The sequence below is a fragment of the Pipistrellus hanaki genome, assembly GCF_964339955.1.
Source record: "Pipistrellus hanaki genome assembly, chromosome: 10".
In the NCBI taxonomy this organism is placed as follows: Eukaryota; Metazoa; Chordata; class Mammalia; order Chiroptera; family Vespertilionidae; genus Pipistrellus; species Pipistrellus hanaki.
Window position 1 is genome coordinate 25,566,151 of NC_140512.1, and position 24,370 is coordinate 25,590,520.

Sequence of the window (24,370 nt, forward strand, 5' to 3'; positions counted from 1 at the left end):
TTTTTTTTTTTTTTTTTTTTTTTTTTTTTTTTTTTTTACTGATATCTCAGTTCAGTGCTAGTTATTCCTCCCAGGATCTCTGTTGCTTCTTTATGACTTCAATATTATTTTTTTTAAAAACTGAATAGCAGGCATTGGTTAACTGCTTCTCAGAAACTTATGTTAGCTTTTCCATCGTATACCCTACCTTTTTCAGTCCAGGACAATAACATTGCCCTGAAATTCGGACCTTCCTCTTGATGGTATTGTCTTGTAAGTGGCTTGTCAAAGTTTACTAGAGGATATTTTACCATAGAAACAATAGATAGGTTCAAGTGATACCATTGCATGGTCCAGAATGGCATCATAGAACTCCATCATAAATAACTAATCTGTTAGAGTTTATCTTCTACATCCCCAAAGTGCTTGGATGCTTTAGGACTCATTGTGGATAAACTCTTCTTGGAATGTTGTTTGATTTATTTTGCATGAGGTCACCTGGTAAAGAGCTCCTTAACTGATCCCAGTGGCTCACAGAAGTATAGATAAAATTGCAAAATGTTCTTCAGAACTTCCTACTGTTTAGTTTTCTAACAATATCTCATATAACGATGCTTTGAAAACTCAACTGACTAAGAAAAGAAGATCCAACATTATGTTAAAACTATGAGTTTAAAACCCAAAGAATACTTTGTATTGAGCAAGATTCATAACAGTGTTTTTTAAAGTGATCATTTATTTTTACAATTTTTTCTGTAAAATTCCCACTCGCATCGTATGATACTGTACTGCTAGCTTGCCCTTGAGCAATCTTGCCTGTGAGATAATTCAGTTATAAAATATTTAATAAAAGATCATAATGGAATTATCTTTATGAAGAAGAAATATAAAGGATTCCCTCAGATTTTTTAGACTTTTCAGATTTGGGTTACATGTCTCATGTTACCTAAAAGGAGCCAAGTCTGTGAAGCTGACCACACACCTCATTGTACAGCCAGTATACTGCAAACATATTTTTTTTCTTAGAAGGAATACTAATTGTAGCATATCAAGAATTATATTGACAAGTTTTTTTTTTTATAATACTTTCCATATTTTTTAAATAATCCCATTTGCCTCTGATATAACAACATCATTTGTGTGACCGTATGAGCAGCAGAATGACCATGGAAAAAATACATCTTTTTAAATTTTTTTTTTTAAACTAAGAGGTATTATTTCAACATTCCCTTTAGTATCTCATCATCCCAAAGGATGATGGAACATTGGGCCACGAATGAAAACATGCACTGCCAATGCATACTCTGCTAATTAACAACACAAGATATCCTCGTTTAATGTATTGTTTCCCCCCCCCCCCCTGAAAGCTTTTGCATCTTCCTCACTGTTGTATGTGATGTTACACAAGTTTTTGGCTCAGACTTTGTATTATATATTGTGTTTTTACAGGAGGGAGCCCCAAGCACCTGAGCCAGGGCACTCCCTCGCCCAGACAGTCCCATCCCAAGGCATAAGCCCCGGGGGCTCTGACAGCCCCCAGACAGGGAGTCTGGATCACAGGTCAGTCTCCGCCTGCCCCTTCATTCTGGGCTGCCACTTAATCCCCCTCCAAGTCCCTTCCTTGGCTGAGAACAGGGTCATTTAGTCTCTGGCTGACCCCTAGCGTCTGCTCAGAAGTGGTCCTGGTCCGGCCAGCACCAGCTAGTTTTCCTCTGCCTCTCTCTCCTGGAGAGCACACATGGCGGCTCTCCTCTCCCGTCTAATGCATTTTTTATTTTATTTTTTATTTTTTGCATGTTGCGCTACAAGCCAAGTCAAGCCACATAGACAGGTTTAGAGCAGTTTGATAAAACCCCAACACTCCAGCCATCATGACCTCCTAGAGTATTAGGAAGGCCGCTGTGACGACACGTTCACAGCAGCTTCCCGGAAGGAGCAACAATGGAGAGCTCTCTCCAGTGGTCACACCCATCGGAGATGCTCCCTTAGAAGAAGGAAAAGGCCCATCAGGGGCAAGTGAAGCCGTGTGGCTGCAGGTTTTATGGAGTAGCCATGGTACCGGTCCTCTGAGCGTCTAAGATTGTCAGTGAAAGGAGCACAGGTCTCTTGGATGTGGCCACCTGCCTGTGGGCGATCCAGTTTGCTGTGTGGCTTCGTGTCACCTGATAACAAGCGCTGCATGGGCTTTCCCACAGTGTTCCCCAGGCCCGCACATTCACCAGTCCTCATCTGTGGCTGCACTTGCTTTTTGGTTATTTTTCTTTTTTGTTCGGAGTCTCCGTGGAAATCTCTATGCAAGTTTCAATGGCTATCTCTGTGAAAAGCACAGGTTGGCAATGATTGTGGCTAAAGGCAAAATGAGTGTGAGTTGTTCCAGAATCAAGGGATGCTATCTTAGCAAAAAATGATCGTATAAGCCTATAAAGCACCCGACCCTTCTCTAAGGAGGGAACTTCACGAACTGTTTTATAGCATACTTTGGGTATAGCCAAAAACGAGGGAAATGGCTATGGAAAAAAATAATCTAATTTGTTTATGTAACTATGAAATAGAGTCTTGACTTAAATGTATTTGCATTTAAATGCTTAAAATGTTATTTACAAACTAAAACTAAATATGGAGAAAAGAAGCAAACTGGAACCACAAAAAAATATATTTTATCATTTCCCGTGGTTAGTTTCTAAATAACCTTAAAGGTTTTACAGAGCTTGATCTTCATTGCCCTAGTGTGTTTCTCGAAGGTACTTTTTAAAATGAGAAAACTCAGTAAAATCTCCAAATTCGTCCAAGGCTGAATTTGTTGAATTTAGATCTATTTTAAGAGGGCAAGTTCTAAGGGAACATGCTTTTGCTTGCCCCTCCCCCTTCCCGACCCCTCCCCCAGGGTAAAAAAATAAAAGAAAACTGAAAAGAAAACAAAACTTGCCCTCCCAATTTTGATACCTTTAAGATTTTCCTTTGGGGTTAATTCTGATGGAGACTTCGCCAGATCCACCTGGGAAATGCTAACTTGGGCAATTATTATCTGCTGTCAATCACTCCCATGGTGCTCACACACTCAGAAGGTACCCTGTGAGGGCCGTTTCATAATGGAAAGTGAACACTTTAGTCTGGAGTGCAAGCGGACGAGGAAGGACCGTGACAGCTGCACCTCCAGTACCAAACCTAGCCTCGAGGTCACGGTGGCCTGTGGGGACCACGATGAATGTGCGTTGGGACTCCAGAATCAGAAGAGTGAGACCTTTTCTGGTCCTTCTAGAGCTGATTGGAGCGCCTTTCTTGTTAATTAATTCCAGCTGGGGATCTGCTGTTAGGAGAAAGACAGAGGCCCTTTAAAGTCTTTCCTTTCATCTTGGAAAGAGAACTTGGCTCCTTCTCATGGTTCTTGGGGTGATATGCCCAAACACCAGGCTGGAATGGCAGCCCTCAGGGTCCTCAGAAAGGGCCATTACCATTGGAAAACCAAGGAGCTCCATGAGAGGTGGCCTGGAAATTGCCACTTTGGAGGTGGGTGAATGGGATTGCTCACAGCGCTGTGATCGCTGTGATCGAAAGAGCTTCTGAGTCACTTTGGGAAACCACTGGAAAGGCTCTCCTGAAATGTGAATCCGTTCTAGAATGCCCTGAGCCCTGTGGTAGCCGAGCTTATGCTCATGTGATTGTACAGACTGCCTCATAACCACCCAACATCCATCCTGGTTGATTTGCCATGGTCACTTGCATTTGGAGGGTGAAGAACATCCTTGCTAAGCTTGTGCTGTGTGTTTTCAGATTTTTCTATCTTGTTCTGCTTTCTTTGTTCCTTCCATTGCTTTCTGCAGGTATTTAAGCCCATGGTTCAAAAGAGACTATAATGTAGCTAAGTGGGTAGAAGATGTGAATAAAAACACTGAAGGACCATACTTTAGGTATTTTATAAATTAATTTTATATCCTTTTCAAACTCTCCCAGCACATACAAACACTGTAGTGTGACTGGCTCTCCATCTTGTATCACCCAATACAAGTCCCCAGAGGTGGAGAGGGTCCTTGTTTCTTTGCTGCCTCTTGACCTCTTGTTTTGGGATTCATGAGCAAGTCTGGCTCTTTTCTGAATGTTTCAAATGAAGCCATTTGAAAGGGTTGCCATCTAGTGCATGTCCCTATTACCATCTCGAGCTTTCTAGTAGCTTTCTTTTCATTTTATGCTTATGTAGTGTTCTCTGGGCATGAAACATCCTTTCCACTAATAAAGAAGCACTATTATTAACCTGAGCAATTTAATTTCTAGAATTCACTTATCCCATAGTGCATTTTTCCTACTTACCACCTTAAGAGTGCATAGTGCATACAAAAACTTGAGGAAAGACACAAAAAGGAACTAAATGCAATTGGTGACATTTTACTTCGAGTAAAAGCAATGATCAGCTGTATCTTGAAAATTATTGAGAGAGTATTGGCCATATGAGAGTGTGTGGGATGAGTTTAGGTTGTATTTGTTCAGGATAGCCAGTTGCTACCAGAGAAGGGCTGTGCTGACAAGTGCTTTACAGATTCCCAGCAAAGATAAGGGATTTTTTATTCCAATAAAAATGCTGTGTTTGACACTTCAAATAGAACAGGAAGCATATCTGCAACATGTTCTTGTTTCACAAACAAGCAGGCACAGCATCTGTACATTTTAGAAACTAGCATATTTACTCAATTCACCGCAACTCAAAGAATTTCCAAGAGCTCTCAATAGCATTTTTTCATTCTTTATAATATCAGAGTGATTCCCTAAAGACAAATGTCCACTTTAAATCTGATTACTTTGTGGCAATTAATATAAAGAAGAAAATATAGGCTGAACTGCTACTACCTCTGCTGAATACAACTTAACTATACGCTTTTGATTATTTATTGCCGTGACTTGGGTCAGCATTTAATAGATATCAAAATATATATGTGTATCTAACTCTCAGCACCCATATAAGGTGGACTTTCGCTTCCTGTGTACCATTTAGTTTAGACACGTATAGTTTGAGAAAATGATTAGACCTACCTGCATTTGAATTTGAGCCATACATTTGCATATGCCCCTTGGAAATCATAATCCCTGCCTGCTCACAGAAATATGTCCTGCTTTTATACCCCACCTTTCCCTCTTGCCCCGCCCCTCTGCTTATCCCACTTTCCCACTGAACCTCATACGCATACACTCACATTCCAACATCCCACCCTCACCCATAGCTCCCAAGATGGCCAGCGTCAGGAAGACAGGTAAGATGGTTCAGAATGTTATTTGGAATCTTGGCTCCCCTGCAATCCCGTCTCTCCTTTCTGTCTTCCTCAGGCTTGTGGGCAGATTGTAATTTGTATCAGTCACGGCACCCAAAGAGAACACCTTTGGTCCCATGTGGGCTAGGGCTGATATGCTTAAGTGAACTTGGCATTTTGCAGCAGCAATTTATGAAATGGTACCCCGGAAGAGTTGATTCCCCTGCCCTGGGTGAGCTGAGCAGTGTATGTGGCTCCCAGAGAAGAGTTCACATTTCTTCCAATCGACACCCAGGTCTGCCCAGAAGCTGCATGACTAGATGCAAGTTGGATGGGGAGAGGCTATAGCACTTCCGGTTGCATGTGAAAAGCTGCAAGGGCAATTTTAGGGGCTCCTTTACCGCCTCTGACAATATGAGATGGGGGTTTTCACAGCGGATAGTCATATTAAGAATTAATTTTTGTTTGCTTTGTTAAGGGTAATACTGGTCAGACTTGAAAATCAGTACAGACTTTCGGTGGAAGTGGTGAATAATTGAGATACACACAAGGATTTTAACACGAAAGAATTTTCATCCACTCTCCATCCACATCATAGGCCCCCAGTGCATCCATGCCTTGGCTGACGCTCTTTGCCAACCCTACGCTTAAGCTCGGGTCTGCTTCCTAGGCTGCCAGGTCACTCAGAACCACTTTTCCTGTCACAACCACCAATGACGGCAAAGGTCACCTTATTAATTACCCCTGTGTGGTGTGAGGTTTCTGGCATCATTACCAAAATGCAACGAGGACTTAGTGAATGCAGGGAACTGGTCTAACTACAGCCAGCTCTTTAACGTATAGTATCCACATGACCACAAAGAGCAAAGCAAATGCCAAAAGACGTTGAGTGATCAGAGTGCCTCAGCTGTGCTCCCTTCCCTGGTGCTCATGTGACTGGCTGCTCAGGTTGTCCTGGCATACATCCGGGACTTTAGGAAGGAGTGGGTGGTCACGGCAAGAGGATGACCTCCCCACACCTAGATCCTGGAGGTAGTTCCATGGGTGACAGGGCTTTACGAGCCCCGAGGAGGTATCCTTACTCTTGGGTATTAGTGAATGGATGACTCACTTCATCACCGGATTTCGAGTCCACTCCCATGACCTCTTGGAAAATGCTGTAACTCTGAAAATGAACTTAGTAACTGCTATAGATTGCATGCTTTTATTTCCCACAACATCATGAGATGTAGGTATTCTTATTCCCTTTCTATGGATGGAGGAAACTGAGGCCCAAAGAGTAACTCAAGGTAAAACAGCCAGTTTTAGAACCGGAATTATGATCCTGTCTCTGACTCCTAAATCTATTCCCTTTCCATTTCACTGCAACTGCTTAAAAGTAACAGGGTGGGCATTGACATCTTATCTTAGGATACTTGATAAATCCTTCAGGATTAGGCTATTAAATTTGCATGTGGAACGCAGCCAAGCGGTGGCCCTGTGTCCCTTGTGTGTACCTGTGCTGGGGAACAGAGCTGAACTGAGGTTGGCCTTACAGGCATATCTCCTAAAGGCAGGCCCAGGAGATCGGATGCAGCCCTAAGACATACCACAATGCATTGGCACACAGACACACTTCACTGTGTAGTTCTAAATGGCACCCACGATGGCTATGATGGTTTTTTAAAATGCAGCGATGTTAATGGATAGCATTTGCCCAAAGATTACTTTGTCAGCGAATTAGCTGGGCCCATGCCTGGGTTCCAGTGGAAGCGATTAAAACCACTGGGCAATAGCCAGGGTCAGAACAGAGCCTAGAGGTGGCTTGGAAGAAATGTCAAGTTCGTTTTTGTTTTCCCTAAATTGATTCCCCCTGCCTTGTTCTCTACTCTTACTCTGACTCCTGCTCTGGGCTCTCCATCTTCCCGAAATTGTCCCCTTTATGCTCTCACATTCCACCCAGCCTCCAGGACCCTATGCCCCTCCCCCAACCCGAACCGTCCTGCTTCTCTCCCCTCAGGTTCCAAGAATCCGTTAGCCTGGGTGTTTATGTGCAGTTTCTTTGGGGTTCTGGGTGTTTATGTGCAGTTTTTTGGGGTTCTGGATGTTTATGTGCAGTTTCTTTGGGGTTCTGGGTGTTTATGTGCAGTTTCTTTGGGGTTCTGGGTGTTTATGTGCAGTTTTTTGGGGTTCTGGATGTTTATGTGCAGTTTCTTTGGGGTTCTGGGTGTTTATGTGCAGTTTCTTTGGGGTTCTGGGTGTTTATGTGCAGTTTTTTTGGGTTCTGGATGTTTATGTGCAGTTTTTGGGGGTTCTGGGTGTTTATGTGCAGTTTCTTTGGGGTTCTGGGTGTTTATGTGCAGTTTCTTTGGGGTTCTAGAGAATGCCGCCTCTTTTGTTTTAAGTCATAATTGGTTTTGGTCATGGAAAGGTATTTGAGGGGAAGACTGGCTGTCAGCAGTCCTCATTGGAATGGCCACGCATGTGTACAAAGCTGGTCTTTTCCACCCGTGGCCCAGGGAATGGCTGGCATGGCTTTGAAGCTATATGCTCATGGCTCATGTTATGGACACATATACTGCAGCAAGTTAAACTTGTCCTGCATGATCCCCTAAAGTCACTGAGATTGAGTTGTTTGTGTATCTGACTAGCTTTCTTGAACTGGGATATCCTCTCAGTGGTGATTAGGCTAAAAATCTGCACAGAGGTTAATGTCCCTTGTTTTGGAAAGTTGTATTTAAATACAAAAGCTTGTTCTTATTCCACATATATTGAGTTTGTTTACTAAAGAACATAGTCCTGTTTTAAAAATAATTAATTTCCAAATTAGAAAAATATGTTGTAGTGCATTGCTTTAATAGTGCTTTAGAGGATTTGAAGTACTAACATTTTTTCATTCTGCCCACATGCTCCACAGTGGAGAGCATTGACCCAAGAAAAATCATTCAAAAATAGTCTAAGCCACACTAAGGAGTGGTCCTGGACATTTCTCAAAAACAGAGGGAACATTAGGAGTTCCAGATTAAAAGCAATCTGAGTCACGCTTGATTCTTAAACTTGAGCGAGAACATTCAGGGTTTGTAGGAAAAAATTATTTTAAAATAGTAGCTTTCATTCAGTGTCCATGAAATAGGAACTGATTTGAAAACCATGACAGAACCAGAGCAAATGAGAATGAATGGAAAAGAACTAAAATTTAAGGGAGGAAGAAAGACATCTTGATGCCATTGGATACAATATAGGCTGCAGGTCCTCCCCTAGCCAGTATTACCCCACCCACTGCTCCCTGGCGGAGCCAGTCACTCAGGATGCAGATGAGGTGCAGTTTTCAGAAACCAGTGCTGAGCTCTCATGCAGCAGTGAAGCCATTCAGTTGTGTAGGTCATTACCACTTTGCACCAGGAACTGAGGAGGCATGGATGTGTAGTGGTGACATTTATGAATAGATAGCTACTGCTAAATCATCACATCTACTGTCTTCTACTGATACGAGTTGACACTTTCCACTCGGAGCTGTTTTTTTTTTGTTTTGTCTTATTAACTTTAAAGATAAGATGGCAACTATGGGCTCTTCCAGTGTGCTCAGTTTAGTCACAAATATTACCACCACACGTGCACAATCAACAGCATAAAATGCCAAGAGCTTATACATGTCTTTCATTTGGAGCATCTCCATGATGGAGAGAACACACGCTATTCAAATAGAAAAGGGTCTTGTCACTGTGTTGTTTTTTAGTTTTAGTAAAATCCCAGTCACAGCAGAGCCACCTTATTGACACACCAAGTGTCCCCTACATGAGTTATCAGGATCCACATCTATGGCCTAGAATCTTCCCCTGCGGACATGCTGATTGGAGAGACTAATCAGACCATTTTTGTATGTTCTCATCAGACTCTTTGTTTGGCTGGAACTCTGCACTCCTTACTGCTTGCATGTTTACTAATTTACTATTAAAATCACTGTATTTGCCTTTGTCCTTTCAAAACTAACATTGGCCTCTGAATGCATGAGTTTTGTGTTAACTGGTGTGTGACTTAGCAACTAATAAATGTAGCCAATTGTATTTGGGGGCCTTAAAAATAGAATTGGAATAACTGTGATAAAAATATGTGTTTTTTTTTTACATTATGTGGTTAAAAATAAGGCAGACTATTGAGATGTTATATACTTAATTTGCCATTATGAGCTCTTAGAATAATTTTATCCCTTCTCCATTTTAGCTTTTTATTCTATAGGACACTTCATTCCTGGCTTTCTAGTTGAAAGTATGATTCTGTGTACTAACATTAAAACAGTCCATTGCCGTTATGATATTAGGAAGATAAAAATGCCAGCATTCCAGTGTTGTGAATGACAATGTCTCCCAGTAGCTAACCCCTGCAGTAGTGGCCTATGAAAGTAGAAATCAGAGGGTTTGTTCTGAACCCACTTTTCAGATAGTTGAGAAAGATACTAGGCCATCCCATAATATTTATTTCATGTGTTCTCCAACGTCTCAGGACTTTGTCTCCTGCCAAGTCTCCTTCTTCATCAACTGGGTCTATTGCCTCCAGCAGAAAGTACCCCTACCCCATGCCTCCACTTCCCGACGAGGAGAAGAAAGTGAACCGACAAAGTGCCAGGGTATGTGAGAACTTCTTCCATTCACTCATGTCATCGGTCATTACCGTTTATCCATGAGTTCATCTTTTAAAGGAGCTCTTTATTCTTTGTTCATAAGCAAAAGCAAAAACCTAAGTTTGAAAAATAGAGGATTCTTGGGGCATTGAGGCTCAGATCTACATTTGCAAATTATGTTAATTACCGCATTGATGAATTCTAGAAATGCTTGGTATATATTAACGATTTGTTGCTATATACTTGCATCTTATTATTCCGTGTAGCTAGTATATTAAACCTGCCAGAGAGCCCAGTTTGCTTACTCAGGCCTTTTTCTTGCTAATAACACCCAATGGGATTTTAGAAGCAGTAAATCAGATCAATGTCTTGGACATGGGAGTAGAATTTGGTAACAAAGAAAGGAGACTTCCAAATTTGTAATATTTAGAGTAGACAATAGGTATGGTGAAATTTAGCAACCTTTTATGTTTTAAAAAAGCCAGATTTAGCCCTGCCTGGTTTGGCTCAGTGAATAGAGCATCAGCCCACAGACTGAAATGTAGTAGGCTCAATTCCAGTCAAGGACATGTGCCTTGGTCAGGGTGTGTGTGGGAGGCAACCAATCAATGTGTCTCTCTCACATTGATGTTTCTCTCTCTTTGTCTCTCCCTCTCCCTTTCACTTTCTCTAAAAGTCAATAGAGAAATATCCTTGTATGAGGATTAACAACAAAAGGCCAGATTTAAAAATATACACTAAGTTGATTATTTTTATAAATATATGGTTCATCAGATATTTCACTTAAATCCTAAATCCTCTTTTACATTTTAAGCATGATTCTAATCAGTCTTACAGATTAGATCAATGGTTCCCAAAACAGAGCCATTATGTGAAAAGTAAGCTACAGTGGAGTTTAGAGAAGCAGACCAGCCCTTCAAGGCTTAAGTGACAAATATAATTGAAGAATAATTACCTTAATTGATGCCCAGGCTCAGTTGTGGTCAGTTACATTGTAATGTTGACCTTCTCAGAGACAATTTAGCAAAAAAAAAAAAAAAAAAAAAAGTAAAATAAGATAAATCTTTAAAACCCTGGCCGATTTATCTGCTAGTGTGTCCTGGGTTCCTAGGCTCTGTGGTTTTGAAAGACATTTCAGAACTTCTTTGATCCTGAATTGAGATTATGGAGTTCAAGGTAAATATGGATCATTCAAATTTTAACTCCCTCACCTCAAAGTCAGTAAGAAAACACATTATAAGCTGATTATTATAATAAAAAGGACTTTAAAAACAACCAATGGTGCTTTGTAATTATATAAAAATTATCTTCACATGTTAATATGGGAAATGATAAAATATGAAAAGGAAGAGAACTCAGACATGTCTGGCCGGCATGGCTCAGTGGTTGAGCATCACAGTTCCATTCCTGTTAAGGGCACATGCGTGGGCATCAGTAAATCTTTCTCATCGTTGCTGTCTCTCTCTCTCTCTCCTCTCCCTCTCCCTCTTCCTTCCTCTCTGAAATCAATATATATGTAAATAATTAAAAATATAAGTAACTCAGATTCCCAGTATTCAACTTTCAGGCCTTAAAAAAAAAAAAGGACTTGATAAGCATTCAGCTTTTCATGATATGTGTATGTGGTTATGAAATTTAAGGCAATATCAATCCTTCCCTCCCCAGGGAATTGCCGAAGTATCTCTCCCCCGATAAATTGTCTTCATTGCTGCTTTTGCTCTTTCTAGTTGGGGTGTTATACCAGGGTGTAGGGTTTTGGAAACTTTCCTGCAGGAGAATTCCTGAGAAGGACCAATCCCCAGAAGACATGGCTGACCATGGCCCCTTCCTTGGCAGCGTGGGGGAACAGTAAAGACTGTAGCCTCTGGCACAGTTGTGTGGAAGGCCTGGCTGGTTCTGTCCACTGTGGACCATCCACATGAGCGTATGACAGGGTCCTGCAGAATAGGCAGCCTCTGTCTCTGGGTTGTTTTTGTGGGCTGTGGCGAACCAAACCAGCAGATCTTTCTATCAGCAACCCCTCTGTTACAGTGACACGGACATGGCCACGGTCACGCATTGTCCTAAAAGGGATGGCTTGGCAATTTTTAGCTTCTTTGTCCTGACAGGGGTCATTGTGGCCTTCAGGTGTTCCCAGTGTCATTTCTTTGTTCCTCTTCTTTCGGCAAGCTGTCACTTATTTTTTAAAATATATTTTTAATTGACTTCAGAGAGGAAGGGAGGGGAAGAGGAAGGTAGAAACATCAATGATAAGAGAGAATCATTGACTGGCAGCCTTCTACATGTCCCACACTGGGGATCGAGCCTGCAACCTGGCATATGCCATGACTGGGGATCGAACCGTGAACTCCTGGTTCACAGGTCTACACTCAACCACTGAGCCAAGTGAGCCGGTTCGATTATTTTTTAACCTTTCTAACCATTGGTGAGGAAACTGGACTCACTGAAGCCTGAACTCTTTACTACTCCAGGCCAGCCTGTGAGCATCAATCTAGATCTTCCTTCCCTCAAACTCCTGCAAGCCATTCATTGTTACTTGTCTCCTCCAACACGTATTACCTGCCCCCCCTCTTCTGCCCCCCACAATGATCCTCACAGTTGAGAGATTTGGTTTACAAAATGTGAGGAGATGGCTGTCTTTTTAAGTGAGAAGGACACCTAAGGATGACATGAGGTCAATAACACTGGTGGCTGTACCACAATTCTGTTGGATAGCCAGCCTGGGCATCAGCATAAGAATCCATGAATGTTCCAGAGAACATATCAAGGGTACCTATATAGAAATATCCATTTAGTTCTTTAGTTATTTCTTTGTTTTCATTCCCAGAAACTCATTAGTTATATGCCCCAGATTTCCAGTAGAAGTGGATCTTGGATGCAACCTAAGTCACCCTTAGGCTTTCTTTGTTCATGTTTATAATAATTATACCCAAATCATATTGTCTGGAAACAATTTATCAGCTAGATATTTTTTTTTTTTAAATGGCTTTCCTTCTCTGTTTAGCTGAGTTACATTCATATTTAATCATGCCAACGTTGTTTCCAGTCCATTAAGGTAATTACTGAACATTATATAAATTAGATATGAACAGGGCCAATATACAGAGCTGATGGCAGAGGCAAGGAGAGCAGAGGCGAGGGAATTACGGCTTTGATGTCTTGCCCTGGATACATCATTGTACTCCGATCTGTCAGCCTCCAGGAGAAGACTCTGTTCTAGGAGGTAGAGATGGGATTGGAGGGTTGTAACCTGGTCATAGGCCCAGGGCAGTGATTTTGAAGTGGGTGGTGGTGGAATCATACTTCCCTGAGGTCAGTACTCAGTGTTGGCTATACATGGGATTGTCTGAGGGCTTTGAAAGTCCACTGAGGCCTGAGTCCCACTCAGAGAGACTGGTTTGGTGCATTGTCCAGGCAGTGGGATTTCAAAAACGTCCCCAGGCCACTGAGTTGTGCAGGTGGACTGAGAGCCACTGTTCTAGCTGGCTGTTTCAGAATCTCAGGGAAAGAAGGGTGTAGTTTAAAGAAACAATATTTTAAAGCATTTCACTTGAGACAGTCTTAAATTCATTCAGAACTTTAAGTTATATAAATGAATATGAGAGGAGTCATTTTGTATTAAAAGATGACAATTGTTAAAAAAGTTGAGATAGCCGAAACCGGTTTGGCTCAGCAGTAGAGCGTCGGTCTTCGGAGTGAAAGGTCCCAGGTTCGATTCCGGTCAAGGGCATGTACATTGGTTGCGGGCACATCCCCGGTAGGGGGTGAGCAAGAGGCAGCTGGTCGATGTTTCTCTCTCATCGACGTTTTCTAGCTATCTCTCTCCTTTCCTCTCTTTAAGAGAAATCAATAAAAAAAAAGTTGAGATAATAGGTTTAGAGGTAAGAGAGAGCGAAAAATCAGTGTTTATTTTACCTGTCTATTAGACTGCTTAAATTACACATTAGCGTGTGGATCCACAATCACATGAGGATGGGTGGAGCCACCAAATCCTTCTCATTTTGTAGCTCAGAATACGTCTGCTTCCTGCCTTCACAGTGTGCAATATGCTTTTCTCTGTTGTGCAGCTCTGGGAGACATCCATTTAAGATCAACTGTTTACATGTGACACACATCGAAACTGTTTACTTCAACTTTTATAGACACCCAGCCTCACGGAATCACTGCAAATCTATCTGCTCTCCAGACGACACAAACCCCCTGGAGAGGCCACGACAGAGAAGCTGAGTCGCATCCAGATACCGTTTTCTTTTTGCCATGGGCTTAGGATTTAACTGAACCTTGAAAAGAACTACGGACATGTTACACTATAACATGGAACAGTAAAGGTCCTGGTATACTAATGGACACTCCGCATGACAGATATATGTAGAAGTATCGCTAAAACTAACTCACACGACCCAAATGCAGCAAGTTCTCCAAGGGGACAATAGTGGATTCAGAACTTGGCGTTCTGAGGCCCATCCTTGTTGTGTAGACAGTGATGCTGTGTGCATGATGCTTCGGTTTATTGTTTTCCACATTTAAGGAAACAACATCCCATAATAGACACTAGCATGCAGGGCTAAGGCACATAGGATTTTTCTGCAGGACTTTAAAGCTTTGAGAGGCCAATATCCCATATGCTAACTTTAAACATGTATTTTTAGGTTGTTTGTGTTTTTTTTTTATTTTTATTTTATTTTTCATATTTATATCAGCATACGAGGACAATTGTACATATGTCAACATTTTTAAAATTAAAAAAGCAGCTGTTCCACACAGTGTATTTTGCCAAATGCCTCAAAACCGTCAGTCATGGTCACATCATTGCTATCTATCAGATGATCTTGAAAGAGTAGAAGCAGGTGATGCTGTAAATATAGTAGTGGTCAGTGCTGTACATGTGTCTCCATAATTGGTATTTGTCCAAGACATGTGACATCCCTTTAAACTGTGCATAGTCCGGAGGCAGGTTTATTGGGTCTTCAGTTGACCAGGAGGACACACGCTCGGCCAAACCCATGGCCTCCACCGCTTGCAGGGGCACCATCCAGTAGTGCCGCTGTCCTGCCTGCAGGCCCTTCATGCCGTGGCTGCTCCCCGGGGGTCCCCCCTGCCTGCTCACTGTTCTCCTGGGGGCTACAGTGGCTGCCCGATGGCGGCTATATCTCAGCACAGGAGCACATTGTGCTAGTCTCCCTCCAGAGGCCTGTGAGCTCCACAGAAGTACATCCTGCCGAGACTTAGCCAGTGCATCCGAGATGCCTGAGACCACAGGCTGCTGCTGCATTGGTGGTTCCCAACTTGTGAATACTCCAACCCAGTGATTTTCAACCCTTTTAATCTCGTGGCACCCATAAACTAATCACTGAAATTATGCTGCACACCGAAAACTATTTCTTGCCAATCTGACCAAAAAAAAAAAAAAAAAAAAAAAAAAAAGATATAATTTTGATTCGTTCACACCGGATGGCTATTGTTGTGTTGGCTGTTGTCTATTTTTTTTTCCTTCAATTTGACAGTCTAAGACAAAGAGGTCAGTGCCCCTGACTAAATAGTTAGGTATTGCATATTTTAAAAATTCTTGAGGCACACCAGTTGAAAATTGCTACTCTAAACCCTTGTGGCCTAAAGTTTTGTTCTTTATCAAAATTTTGCGGCCACCTTTATCTGTGATTTGTTTTGCTAAAAACAAACAAACAAACAACAACAAAAAAACTTTTTCACTGAGTACTAAGGACATTTATCATCAGTGGGAGTCCCAGCAGGTCACTCTGCACTGACTTGGAAGAGAGGACATGAAAATCTCTACCAGTTGGGCTGGGAAGACTCACCAGGCCACAAAGGGTTAAAAAAAAATCTAAAGCCACAGGTGTGTAGTGACTGTGAAGTCAGCTGGCAGGGAAAGAACCCTATGTTTTGAACTCTGTGTTGTTGTTTTTTTTAATTCACGTAAAAGGGAGAAACCTATTGAAGCCCCTTCTTTTACAAGCAGAACTTGACTCGGCCACCATGTGGCTCATCATTCTGAATAAAACGTCTCCAAGGACAACACAGACTCTGTGGTGACAAGTACTCCTGAATCCTTCCTGTTCTCTCCTTTCTCTTGAGAGGAATGGAATCTGCAGGCGAGATTGCAGCAATGTCTTCTGAGGCTGATCTCTCCCGGGGGGATTCATGGGCAAAATCCCTGTCATTTCCATGGGTGGTCATCTGGGACCCCCAGACGGAAGGGCCGAGTGAGAAGGCGATGTGTTTTACTGTGTATTTATGTCTCCTAATGGACCTCTTTTCTGCAAGTCTTTGAAAATATTTGAAGAATCAATTTATCCAAAATGATAAAGCATAAACAGCGTTTTTCATGCCAAGAAGGGGTATAACTGTCAAAGACTACAAACAACAACAACAACAACAGCGCTCCATCAGACTGAGGGTTGGGTGAGTGTTGGGTGACCTTGCCACCTAGCGCAAGCCAAGGGCAGGAGGGCAGATAGATTGAAAGTTACAGCAAATAAAATGGCTTTTGACCCAGATCACTTTAATGTGCACTGGATGTTTTCTGGTATTGAATGTATAAAATGCTAATGTATAAGGTTTATTTTGACTATAAAAGAGTTTATAGATTTGAATGTAAGGTACCTTGTGTATATATGCTTCCTACTTGCAGTCACATAGGCCCTAATTTGAAAGAATCGCGAATGGATAGCTATGTAATCAACAGATGTCCCCTCCCCCTCTCTTTCCTGACCTTCTCAATTTATTTTTACATGAAAATTATTATTTTAAGTGAAAATTGTTATGATGTGCCTTGTGGGCAACATGGTTGCTCTAGAGCAAGGGGTGGGGAACCTTCTTTTTCTGCCAAGGGCCATTTGGATATTTATAACATTATTCGAAGGGTCGCACAAAATTATCAAGTTAAAAATTAGCCTGCTGTATTTGGTCAAACATTTAATTAACTCACTCCTATTCCCTTGGCAGGGCCGGGCCAAATGATTTCTCGGGCTTTGTATGACCTGGGCTGGACATTCCCCAGCCCTGCTCCAGAGGTATAGATTATGTAGATTATCGTCATCCATGGTCATAACCTTCATATGGAACTGAATGAAAGTGTTTTGCTTTATTTGCAGAGAGATTATGGTTTTATAGTGGTTTTAATGTTGTCTTCACAGTATCTACTCTATCTAAGAATGTTTAAACATCCTTACAGCCATTTGCAAGATTCTGTGGCAAGTTTGCAATCTCAGTGGGTAATTTCGAGAAGTACCTATATGTGTACTCATGGTTGGTGTTCTAGAGGTATTCAGTCAAATTACCTATGGCTTTTCATCCACAGAGGCAGGGAGAATGGACCCATGACACTAAACACAAACACAGCATTATTTTTTTAAATATATATTTTGAAGGACTTGGAGGCCACCGTAGCCCTTTGTATCCTGTAATTAATATCTGTATCTCCCTCCCCCAGTCAGTTATAGGGCCTGCCTGTGATGCTAAGCAGAGAAGAGCAGTTATCTGGCCTGTGTGTTCCATTGTATGCCTTTTTCCTCTTTCCAAAGTTCTGTGCATAGGTAAGACTTCAGACTGACTGCCCTGCTGCCTGAGATATTCCACTTAATCCATAGTCATTACAGTGTGGTATGTTTAAAGAAACATATCACACTGTATGTTTAAATCTCTCCACTAAAAGTGTCAGCAAGGGAGGCGTGGGGTCACAGGGAGCCCTGAAGGAGCCACCGGCTCAGAATAACTGGTCTGTGTGTCCAGCCACTCTTTCCTAAGACAGGAAGTGCATCCTCCCTGGCCTTTTCCAGCCAGAACGGGGCCCCCAGGTTCCTAGTCTGTGAAAGGAATAAGCTCAGACAGAGCAGCCTAATGAAGGCTTCCCATTTGCTATAGCTGCTGTATTTTTTTTTTTTTCACAAAAAAAACAAACCAGTGCTAGTCCTTAAAAAAATTAAAAGTTGACTAATAAAGTAAATATAAGGTTAAAATGTAAACCATATTTTGATAAAAAGTGCTATTAAGTGATAATACAGTTCATCTCTCACTTTCCCCTTGCCTTTTTTTTTTTTTAAAGTGTTTAACATTGTGTTTATATATAAGGTCAGATCAGCATAGATTTCTGAACATAAGATTGATAAACTTTCTAAAAGATATAATTAGGTAATTTTCTCACTTCCAGAGAAGGAAATCATTCTCATTCTCTTCTCTCTCTCTCTCTCTCTCTCTCTCTCTCTCTCTCATTGATTCCCTTGTAGATTTGCATAACTTAATTATGTCCATGCCCCCAGATCTCTTGGGACTACTTTACTTCTTATCTTGTTAGATGTTGCCCTTTGCTTTGTTACCTATAGTTATCTATGGGCCAAAGGAAATAACAGTATTTCAGTGTTTCAAAATCAAGTCTGTTCATTTATTTATGTCATCCATTCTTCTTCTTCTTCTTCTTCTTCTTCTTCTTCTTCTTCTTCTTCTTCTTCTTCTTCTTCTTCTTCTTCTTCTTCTTCGCTGTCATGTAGTTCTGTTTTAACATATATTTAGCACTTTAAATAGTTCCTTATTATTAACCATAATAATAAATTCTAACTGAAAGAGAAGATGCTTTTATTTCACTTAATTTTCTTAAAGGAAAGGGGCGCTCTTGGGAGCACATGGAGGAGCGTGCGGAGGACTTGGCGCACAGTGCGGCAGTGAGTGAGGGGGTGGGGGGTGCAGGGAGGGAAGACAGCTGCTGCCACAGCCTGATAGGACTCCACTGCCGCCTGTTGCCTGGACGCCCGTGGGCAGCACATGTCAGTGCCAGCCTACAGGTTGGTAAGTTGGCATGGATTTTCCATGACACCCTCTGACGGCCACACTGGCAACATAATGTCGGCTTTTTATGCTCCTCATGATCTTTCTCCTTTCACTTCTGTTTTCCTCTAAATCTGTCACCCACACGCTTTTTCCCCCCCCTAAATGGAATCAAGCTGAATCTCACATTCTCATTCTAGGAACTTAAAATATATAAGCAGCAAACATCCCTGGAGAATCTGGCTCAATTTGGAGCTCAGACCCCCCCCCCCCCCCCAACACACTTTCTGACTTGGTAAGACTGCTCTGGTTGTGGATGCAACCCTCCTCCCGCAGGGGGAGAGGGAAGGACTTTTGAGAAATAGCTTCCCTGTGTATGGGAGTGCGAGGTGGCCAGCCTGCTCTTGTGAAAATGGGCTGAAAGGCAGCTGCCCATCCTGCGCGTTCTCCCTCTCTCTCTCTCTCTCTCTCTCTCTCTCTCTCTCTCTCTCTCTCTCTCTCTCTCTCTCTCTTCTCTTCTCTTCTCTTCTCTTCTCTTCTCTTCTCTCTTCTCTTCTCTTCTCTTCTCTTCTCTTCTCTTCTCTTCTCTTCTCTTCTCTTCTCTTCTCTTCTCTTCTCTTCTCTTCTCTTCTCTTCTCTTCTCTTCTCTTCTCTTCTCTCTCTCTCTCTCTCTCTCTCTCTCTCTCTCTCTCTCTCTCTCTCTCTCTCTCTCTCTGAGGGGGGTGGGGGGTGGGGGAGCAGCCACACCTGCTGGGAGGCGCAGGCGCATGCTCAGCACATGCTCTGTGGCCAGGCGCCTTTAACAGCCAGGGGAGCTTTCCCAGCACCTGCAGAGGCAGAGCGGACAGACGCAGCGGGACCTCAGACAGCAGGCCGTCCTATTTCTGTTCACCCTTACTCATTGCCTTGTCAGAGTCCCCAAAATGGAGCATTTTCTAATTCGGCTTATAAGTAGAAAACACATTAAAACAAAACAAAAACCTGCCTAGTATTTATATCCTCTATATCCAGAGCCCTACAGACAGTAAGCATCCTCGCTGTGGGGTCTGAGGGATGCTCCCTGCCCAGTAGCTGTCAGCCCTTTTCTCCTGACTGGGAACTTGCACTGTCACGGAGGTAAGTCCCTTTTTTTTTTGGCCCACATTGGCACTTGGGAGAAGCAGAGGGATGTGGAATAGGGGGCAGAGGCACCTTTCATTTTCTCCCCAGGGCACCGGGGCATGGGGTGCAGTGTTTCGGGATGGAGGGGAGATAAGCAGCCAGCCTTGGGGTGCTGGCGAAGGAACAGAATGGAGGTCCGCTCAGGATCTAACTGGGCAGGTGGGCACAGGATGGCCACTTCGGGTGAGGTAGGAGAGGTCCTGCGTGCCCACGGCAGACAGGCCTGCATGCTCTACATTGTCAGTTGGCTTTGAATACTTCATGGGCCAGCCCGTCATGGGCCAGGTACTGCTGCCCGCTGCATCGTTCACAGAGCCTATTTCACCTGGAGGTGCGTCAAGGCTGGCAAGGCTTCGCTCAAGGGCATCATCATGTGCTTTTAGGTCTCCTTAAAGTTATAACCAGGGAAAATGTGTGTTGTGTTGTTTTGTTTTGTTTTTACAAAAAAAAAAAAAAAGGCATACAATGAAACTAATCATCTTGTTAAGATGATGCACTTAAAAATCATCAAAATTTCCAGTTTGTGAAGAAAAGGGCATTTTTCTCTCAAGCTAAAAAGACACACCTATAATACTAATGTACTTAGACTTTAGGGCTTAACCTATATATAGTTTCAGGTGTGGGTTTGTGTTTTGATGGTCAAGCTCTCAAATGATGAAAACAGCTCCAAATCTTTAAACACAGCGGTGCTAAGCTATACCAGGTAACACCACGCAGACAGAGCTGCTATGAATACATGTACTCCGTCATAACCCAAGAGGTTTTGCTAAATTACACGTGTGTTATCACTGCCTGAGGAAAAACCCCACAATCCAGTACAGAAATCAAACTGTGATTCCAGAGTCTTTTTAGTGGGTAAAAAGGACCCAAGAACTTTGTTTTATATGGAACACTATTTTTTTTTTTTTTTTTACATCACCTTCAAAAGTGCTTAATGGTAGGTTTGTTCGCGATAAGTGAGCATGCTCTGCTTTTTCAACCTGCGGGAAGAGACTTCCACCCAGCACACCTTCTCTTAGAAACTGTGTTCTACCGAAACAGTGGTTTATCTGTTAGCCGGGGTAGGTCTGTGCTAGTGTTTTCCACATCTGTCGTCTTCAAGGGATGATGTCCCATCAACAGTGGACGCCACTTTGTGCTAATAGCCGGTTTCACTTTCGGTAAGCAGGTGATCGTGTATATACTTAGATTGGCTTCGTTTTAACATTCTATCCTCTCTGCCTCTCTGCACTTCAGGTCCTTAGGCTATTTAAAAACTATTGAGTTTTGGCAAACACCGACTGAAATGTGTATGGCAACTGCTTTCCTGAGCAAGCGTGATTTGATTTATGGCTGTTCCAGTGCTAAGGTTGCTCTCACATTGTAAGTGAACAAAACCTTGCTGTTTTTAAAAGGTCACTGTAACTCGAGGTTCAAATCACCGGCACAATTTGACTAGTCTTCACTTCTGAAGCTAATAAGAGACCACGGTTTTCTCTGTCAGTCTCATTGTAACATCAATAAAGTGACTTTCAATGAAAGATCAATGTTCTTTTGATGCATAACTCCCTTCAGTCCTGTTTTTCTCCTGGCCACCGTCTGTCTTTCAGAAGCCTTGTGGGGGTATGGGCAAAATATATATATATATATATATATATATATATATATATATATATATATATATATATATATATATATATATATATATATATATATATATATATATATATATATATATATATATATATATATATATATATATATATATATATATATATATATATATATATATATATATATATATATATATATATATATATATATATATATATATATATATATATATATATATATATATATATATATATATATATATATATATATATATATATATATATATATATATATATATATATATATATATATATATATATATATATATATATATATATATATATATATATATATATATATATATATATATATATAATATATATATATATATATATATATATATATATATATATATATATATATATATATATATATATATATCTTTTATATATACATTATACACATACACACCACACACACACACACACACACACACACACATTATTGATTTCAGAGGGAAAGGGAGAAAGAAACATCAATTGAGAGAGAATCATTGATTGGCTGCCTCCCGCACGCCCCCCACTGGGGATCAAGCCTGCAACCCTGGACATGTGCCCTGACTGGGAATCAAACCATAACCTCCTGGTTCATATAGGTCAATGCTCATCCCCTGAGCCACACTGGCTGGGCCCACCCCCTAGTTTTTACCCTGGAACTTACACTCCCCTTGCCTTTAGCTGTTAGTTTGCTGAGGAAAGAAAGTAATATGTGTTGAGGCCGGTTAGGCTCAGTGGATAGAGTGTCGGCCTGCAGACTGAAAGGTCTCGGGCTCGATTCCGGTCAAGGGCATGTACCTTGGTTGCGGGCACATCCCTATTGGGGGTTGTGCAGGAGGCAGCTGATCAATGATTCTCATCGATGATTCTGACTCTCTATCCCTCTCTCTTCCTCTCTGTAAGAAATCAATAAAACATATTAAAAAAAAAAGTATGTGAGAAAAATGGGTTAAGGGCTTGTACATGTATTATAAGTAAAACACACACACACACACACACACACACAAAACACAAAACGGTGATTACATAGAGCTCCATTTCTTTTTTCTTTTTTTTGAGCTCCATTTCTTGTATTTATATTTAGACATATATAAGAGTTCATTCAGATGAGCACTGAAACAGTGACACGGTCAGCTGAATGAAAGCAAAGTCTAGTGCAGAAAGAGCAGAGGTTGGAGCTCACATGCCACCTGTGACTGAAGGTACCACCTGGAATTTCATGCCCAAGGGGAGGGGACCTCCACTGTGGCTCCAGGGGAGTGAGCGCGGTGAGCAGTGCGGTAAGACTGCCGCGTGCTGTCTGTGCCAGCCATCCGCAGAGAGGCACCAGGCTCCCAGAGCCACATCCCATGGAAGCACTGGAAAAGGATGTATTTCCTAACAGATGGCACCTCTTGAAGCACAAATCTGCAAAATTAAATTAAATCTCCAGTCGGGGTGACTGGAGGAACTTAACTCTCCAAATAACTGAAGTGTGCAGGTTTGACCTCACAGCTTTACCAGAGAAGCACACCAAGAGACAGTTGTGAAGAAGCAGGAGAGGCTGCACTGGGAGTATATAATGAATGAGACACGGAACCCAACATAAAATAGAAATAAGGCAACACGAGATTCACTGGTAATGAAGACTTTGGCTGTAATTAAAGAAAGGAGATGTAGACGTCAAATTCCTCAAGGGGAAGGAAACTTGCGAAGGCAGGGACATGCTGAAGGCTGGGCTCCATGCTTTCGAAAAGAAAGAGTGAGAGTAGAAGTGGGAGAGATATGGAGACTTGCTACAAGGATTCAAGAATTAAAACCGAATTGAGTATTTCAGAGACGTGGTCTTGTGTCCTTTCACACTTAACCAAAGGCAAACTCAGAACCATGGCAGCTGAGCTCACCTTGGGGCTCATCCAAGCTCCCGGATGCTTTACATATGGCCCATCACCTTGAGTCGGCAAGGGCCTTCTTCCTTACCACTTAGGCATCCAGAAAACAGCCCTTCCTTAGACCACGAATTCCCCAGAGGATCCTGGTGAGTTTGAAGCAAACAGCGGGCCCTGGACTGAGGGTGCTCCCTGCCTCCTGGTCCTCTGAGCTCTCTGGCCCTTCTCTGGCAGCTCAGGATCTAGCCAAGCTTTGTGCCTCAGACAGTCTATCTGTAGAGAAACCTATACTCACCACATAATATAGGGTTGGGCAAAAGTAGGTTTATGGTGTGAGTATGCAGAAGTGTATTCTTGTATTATTTTCCATATGAACAACTGTAAAGCTACTTTTGCCCCACCCTGAGCAGCTGCCTCACAGTGTAACATGTAGACCAGGTGTGAGTACTTGACATAAATATATAAGTTAGGGCTGAATAAATGTATATAAATGAATATATATACATATACACACACAGAAACAACTAGTGAAATGTAACTAATGATGCTTACAAATTTTTTTATTTTCATTGGTTGGCATCAGGAAGATAGTTGTCACATTGTGTCCCAGAATGAGACAAGTGTTCTGCGGGCAGGGAGAAAATAGGCTAGGTTTATTAGACGCCCGATGCATGAAATTCAAGCAAGGGGCTCAGCCCTCGCACTGCAGCGGCTGCCCCGGCCCTCATAGCCCTGGCTTCCTCCGAAGGTCGTTCGGCTGTCCTGTCTAATTAGCATGTTACACATTTATTACTAAGCTCTCTTGCAAAAAAAAGAGCAAACCAGCCAGGCTTTAAATTTAAGAAACAGAAATATTATTGGTGTTTATTATACCAACATACTTTTTCCAGTCACTTATCCCAAGAGGTAACAGCTAATCCCTGTTCAAAGATGTAGAAACAGGCTCTGAGAGGACCTAACGCGGTCAAACCACATCCACAGGCAGAGAGACAGGTAGCATTGGAATCCAGACCTTACTTGGGAGGACATGCTTCAGAGCTTTTTCTAAAAAGCCCTCCACTACACCGTGACGCCTGCTGATGGGAGGACACCTGGGAAAGC

At 42.0% G+C, this 24,370-nt stretch overlaps 1 protein-coding gene across 29 annotated transcripts in view; it reads left to right on the forward strand.

Annotated features, from left to right (window-relative positions):
* ADAM22 (ADAM metallopeptidase domain 22) overlaps positions 1-14,572 on the forward strand; it is a gene marked incomplete at its 3' end in the record, with an annotated part of 168,181 nt that extends 153,609 nt beyond the window's left edge. For 7 of the 29 annotated variants that reach the window (XM_084897366.1, XM_084897369.1, XM_084897371.1 and 4 more), the window contains 2 exons: positions 9,696-9,819; positions 13,956-14,572. In XM_084897366.1, the coding sequence (XP_084753492.1) occupies positions 9,696-9,819; positions 13,956-14,087 (256 nt within the window). Of the gene's footprint in view, positions 1-1,428; positions 1,540-3,800; positions 3,888-5,189; positions 5,220-9,695; positions 9,820-13,880 lie in introns of all 29 variants that reach the window. The other 22 variants (XM_084897385.1, XM_084897387.1, XM_084897394.1 and 19 more) reach the window with 10 other exon arrangements.
* Between the last annotated feature and the right edge of the window lie 9,798 nt (positions 14,573-24,370).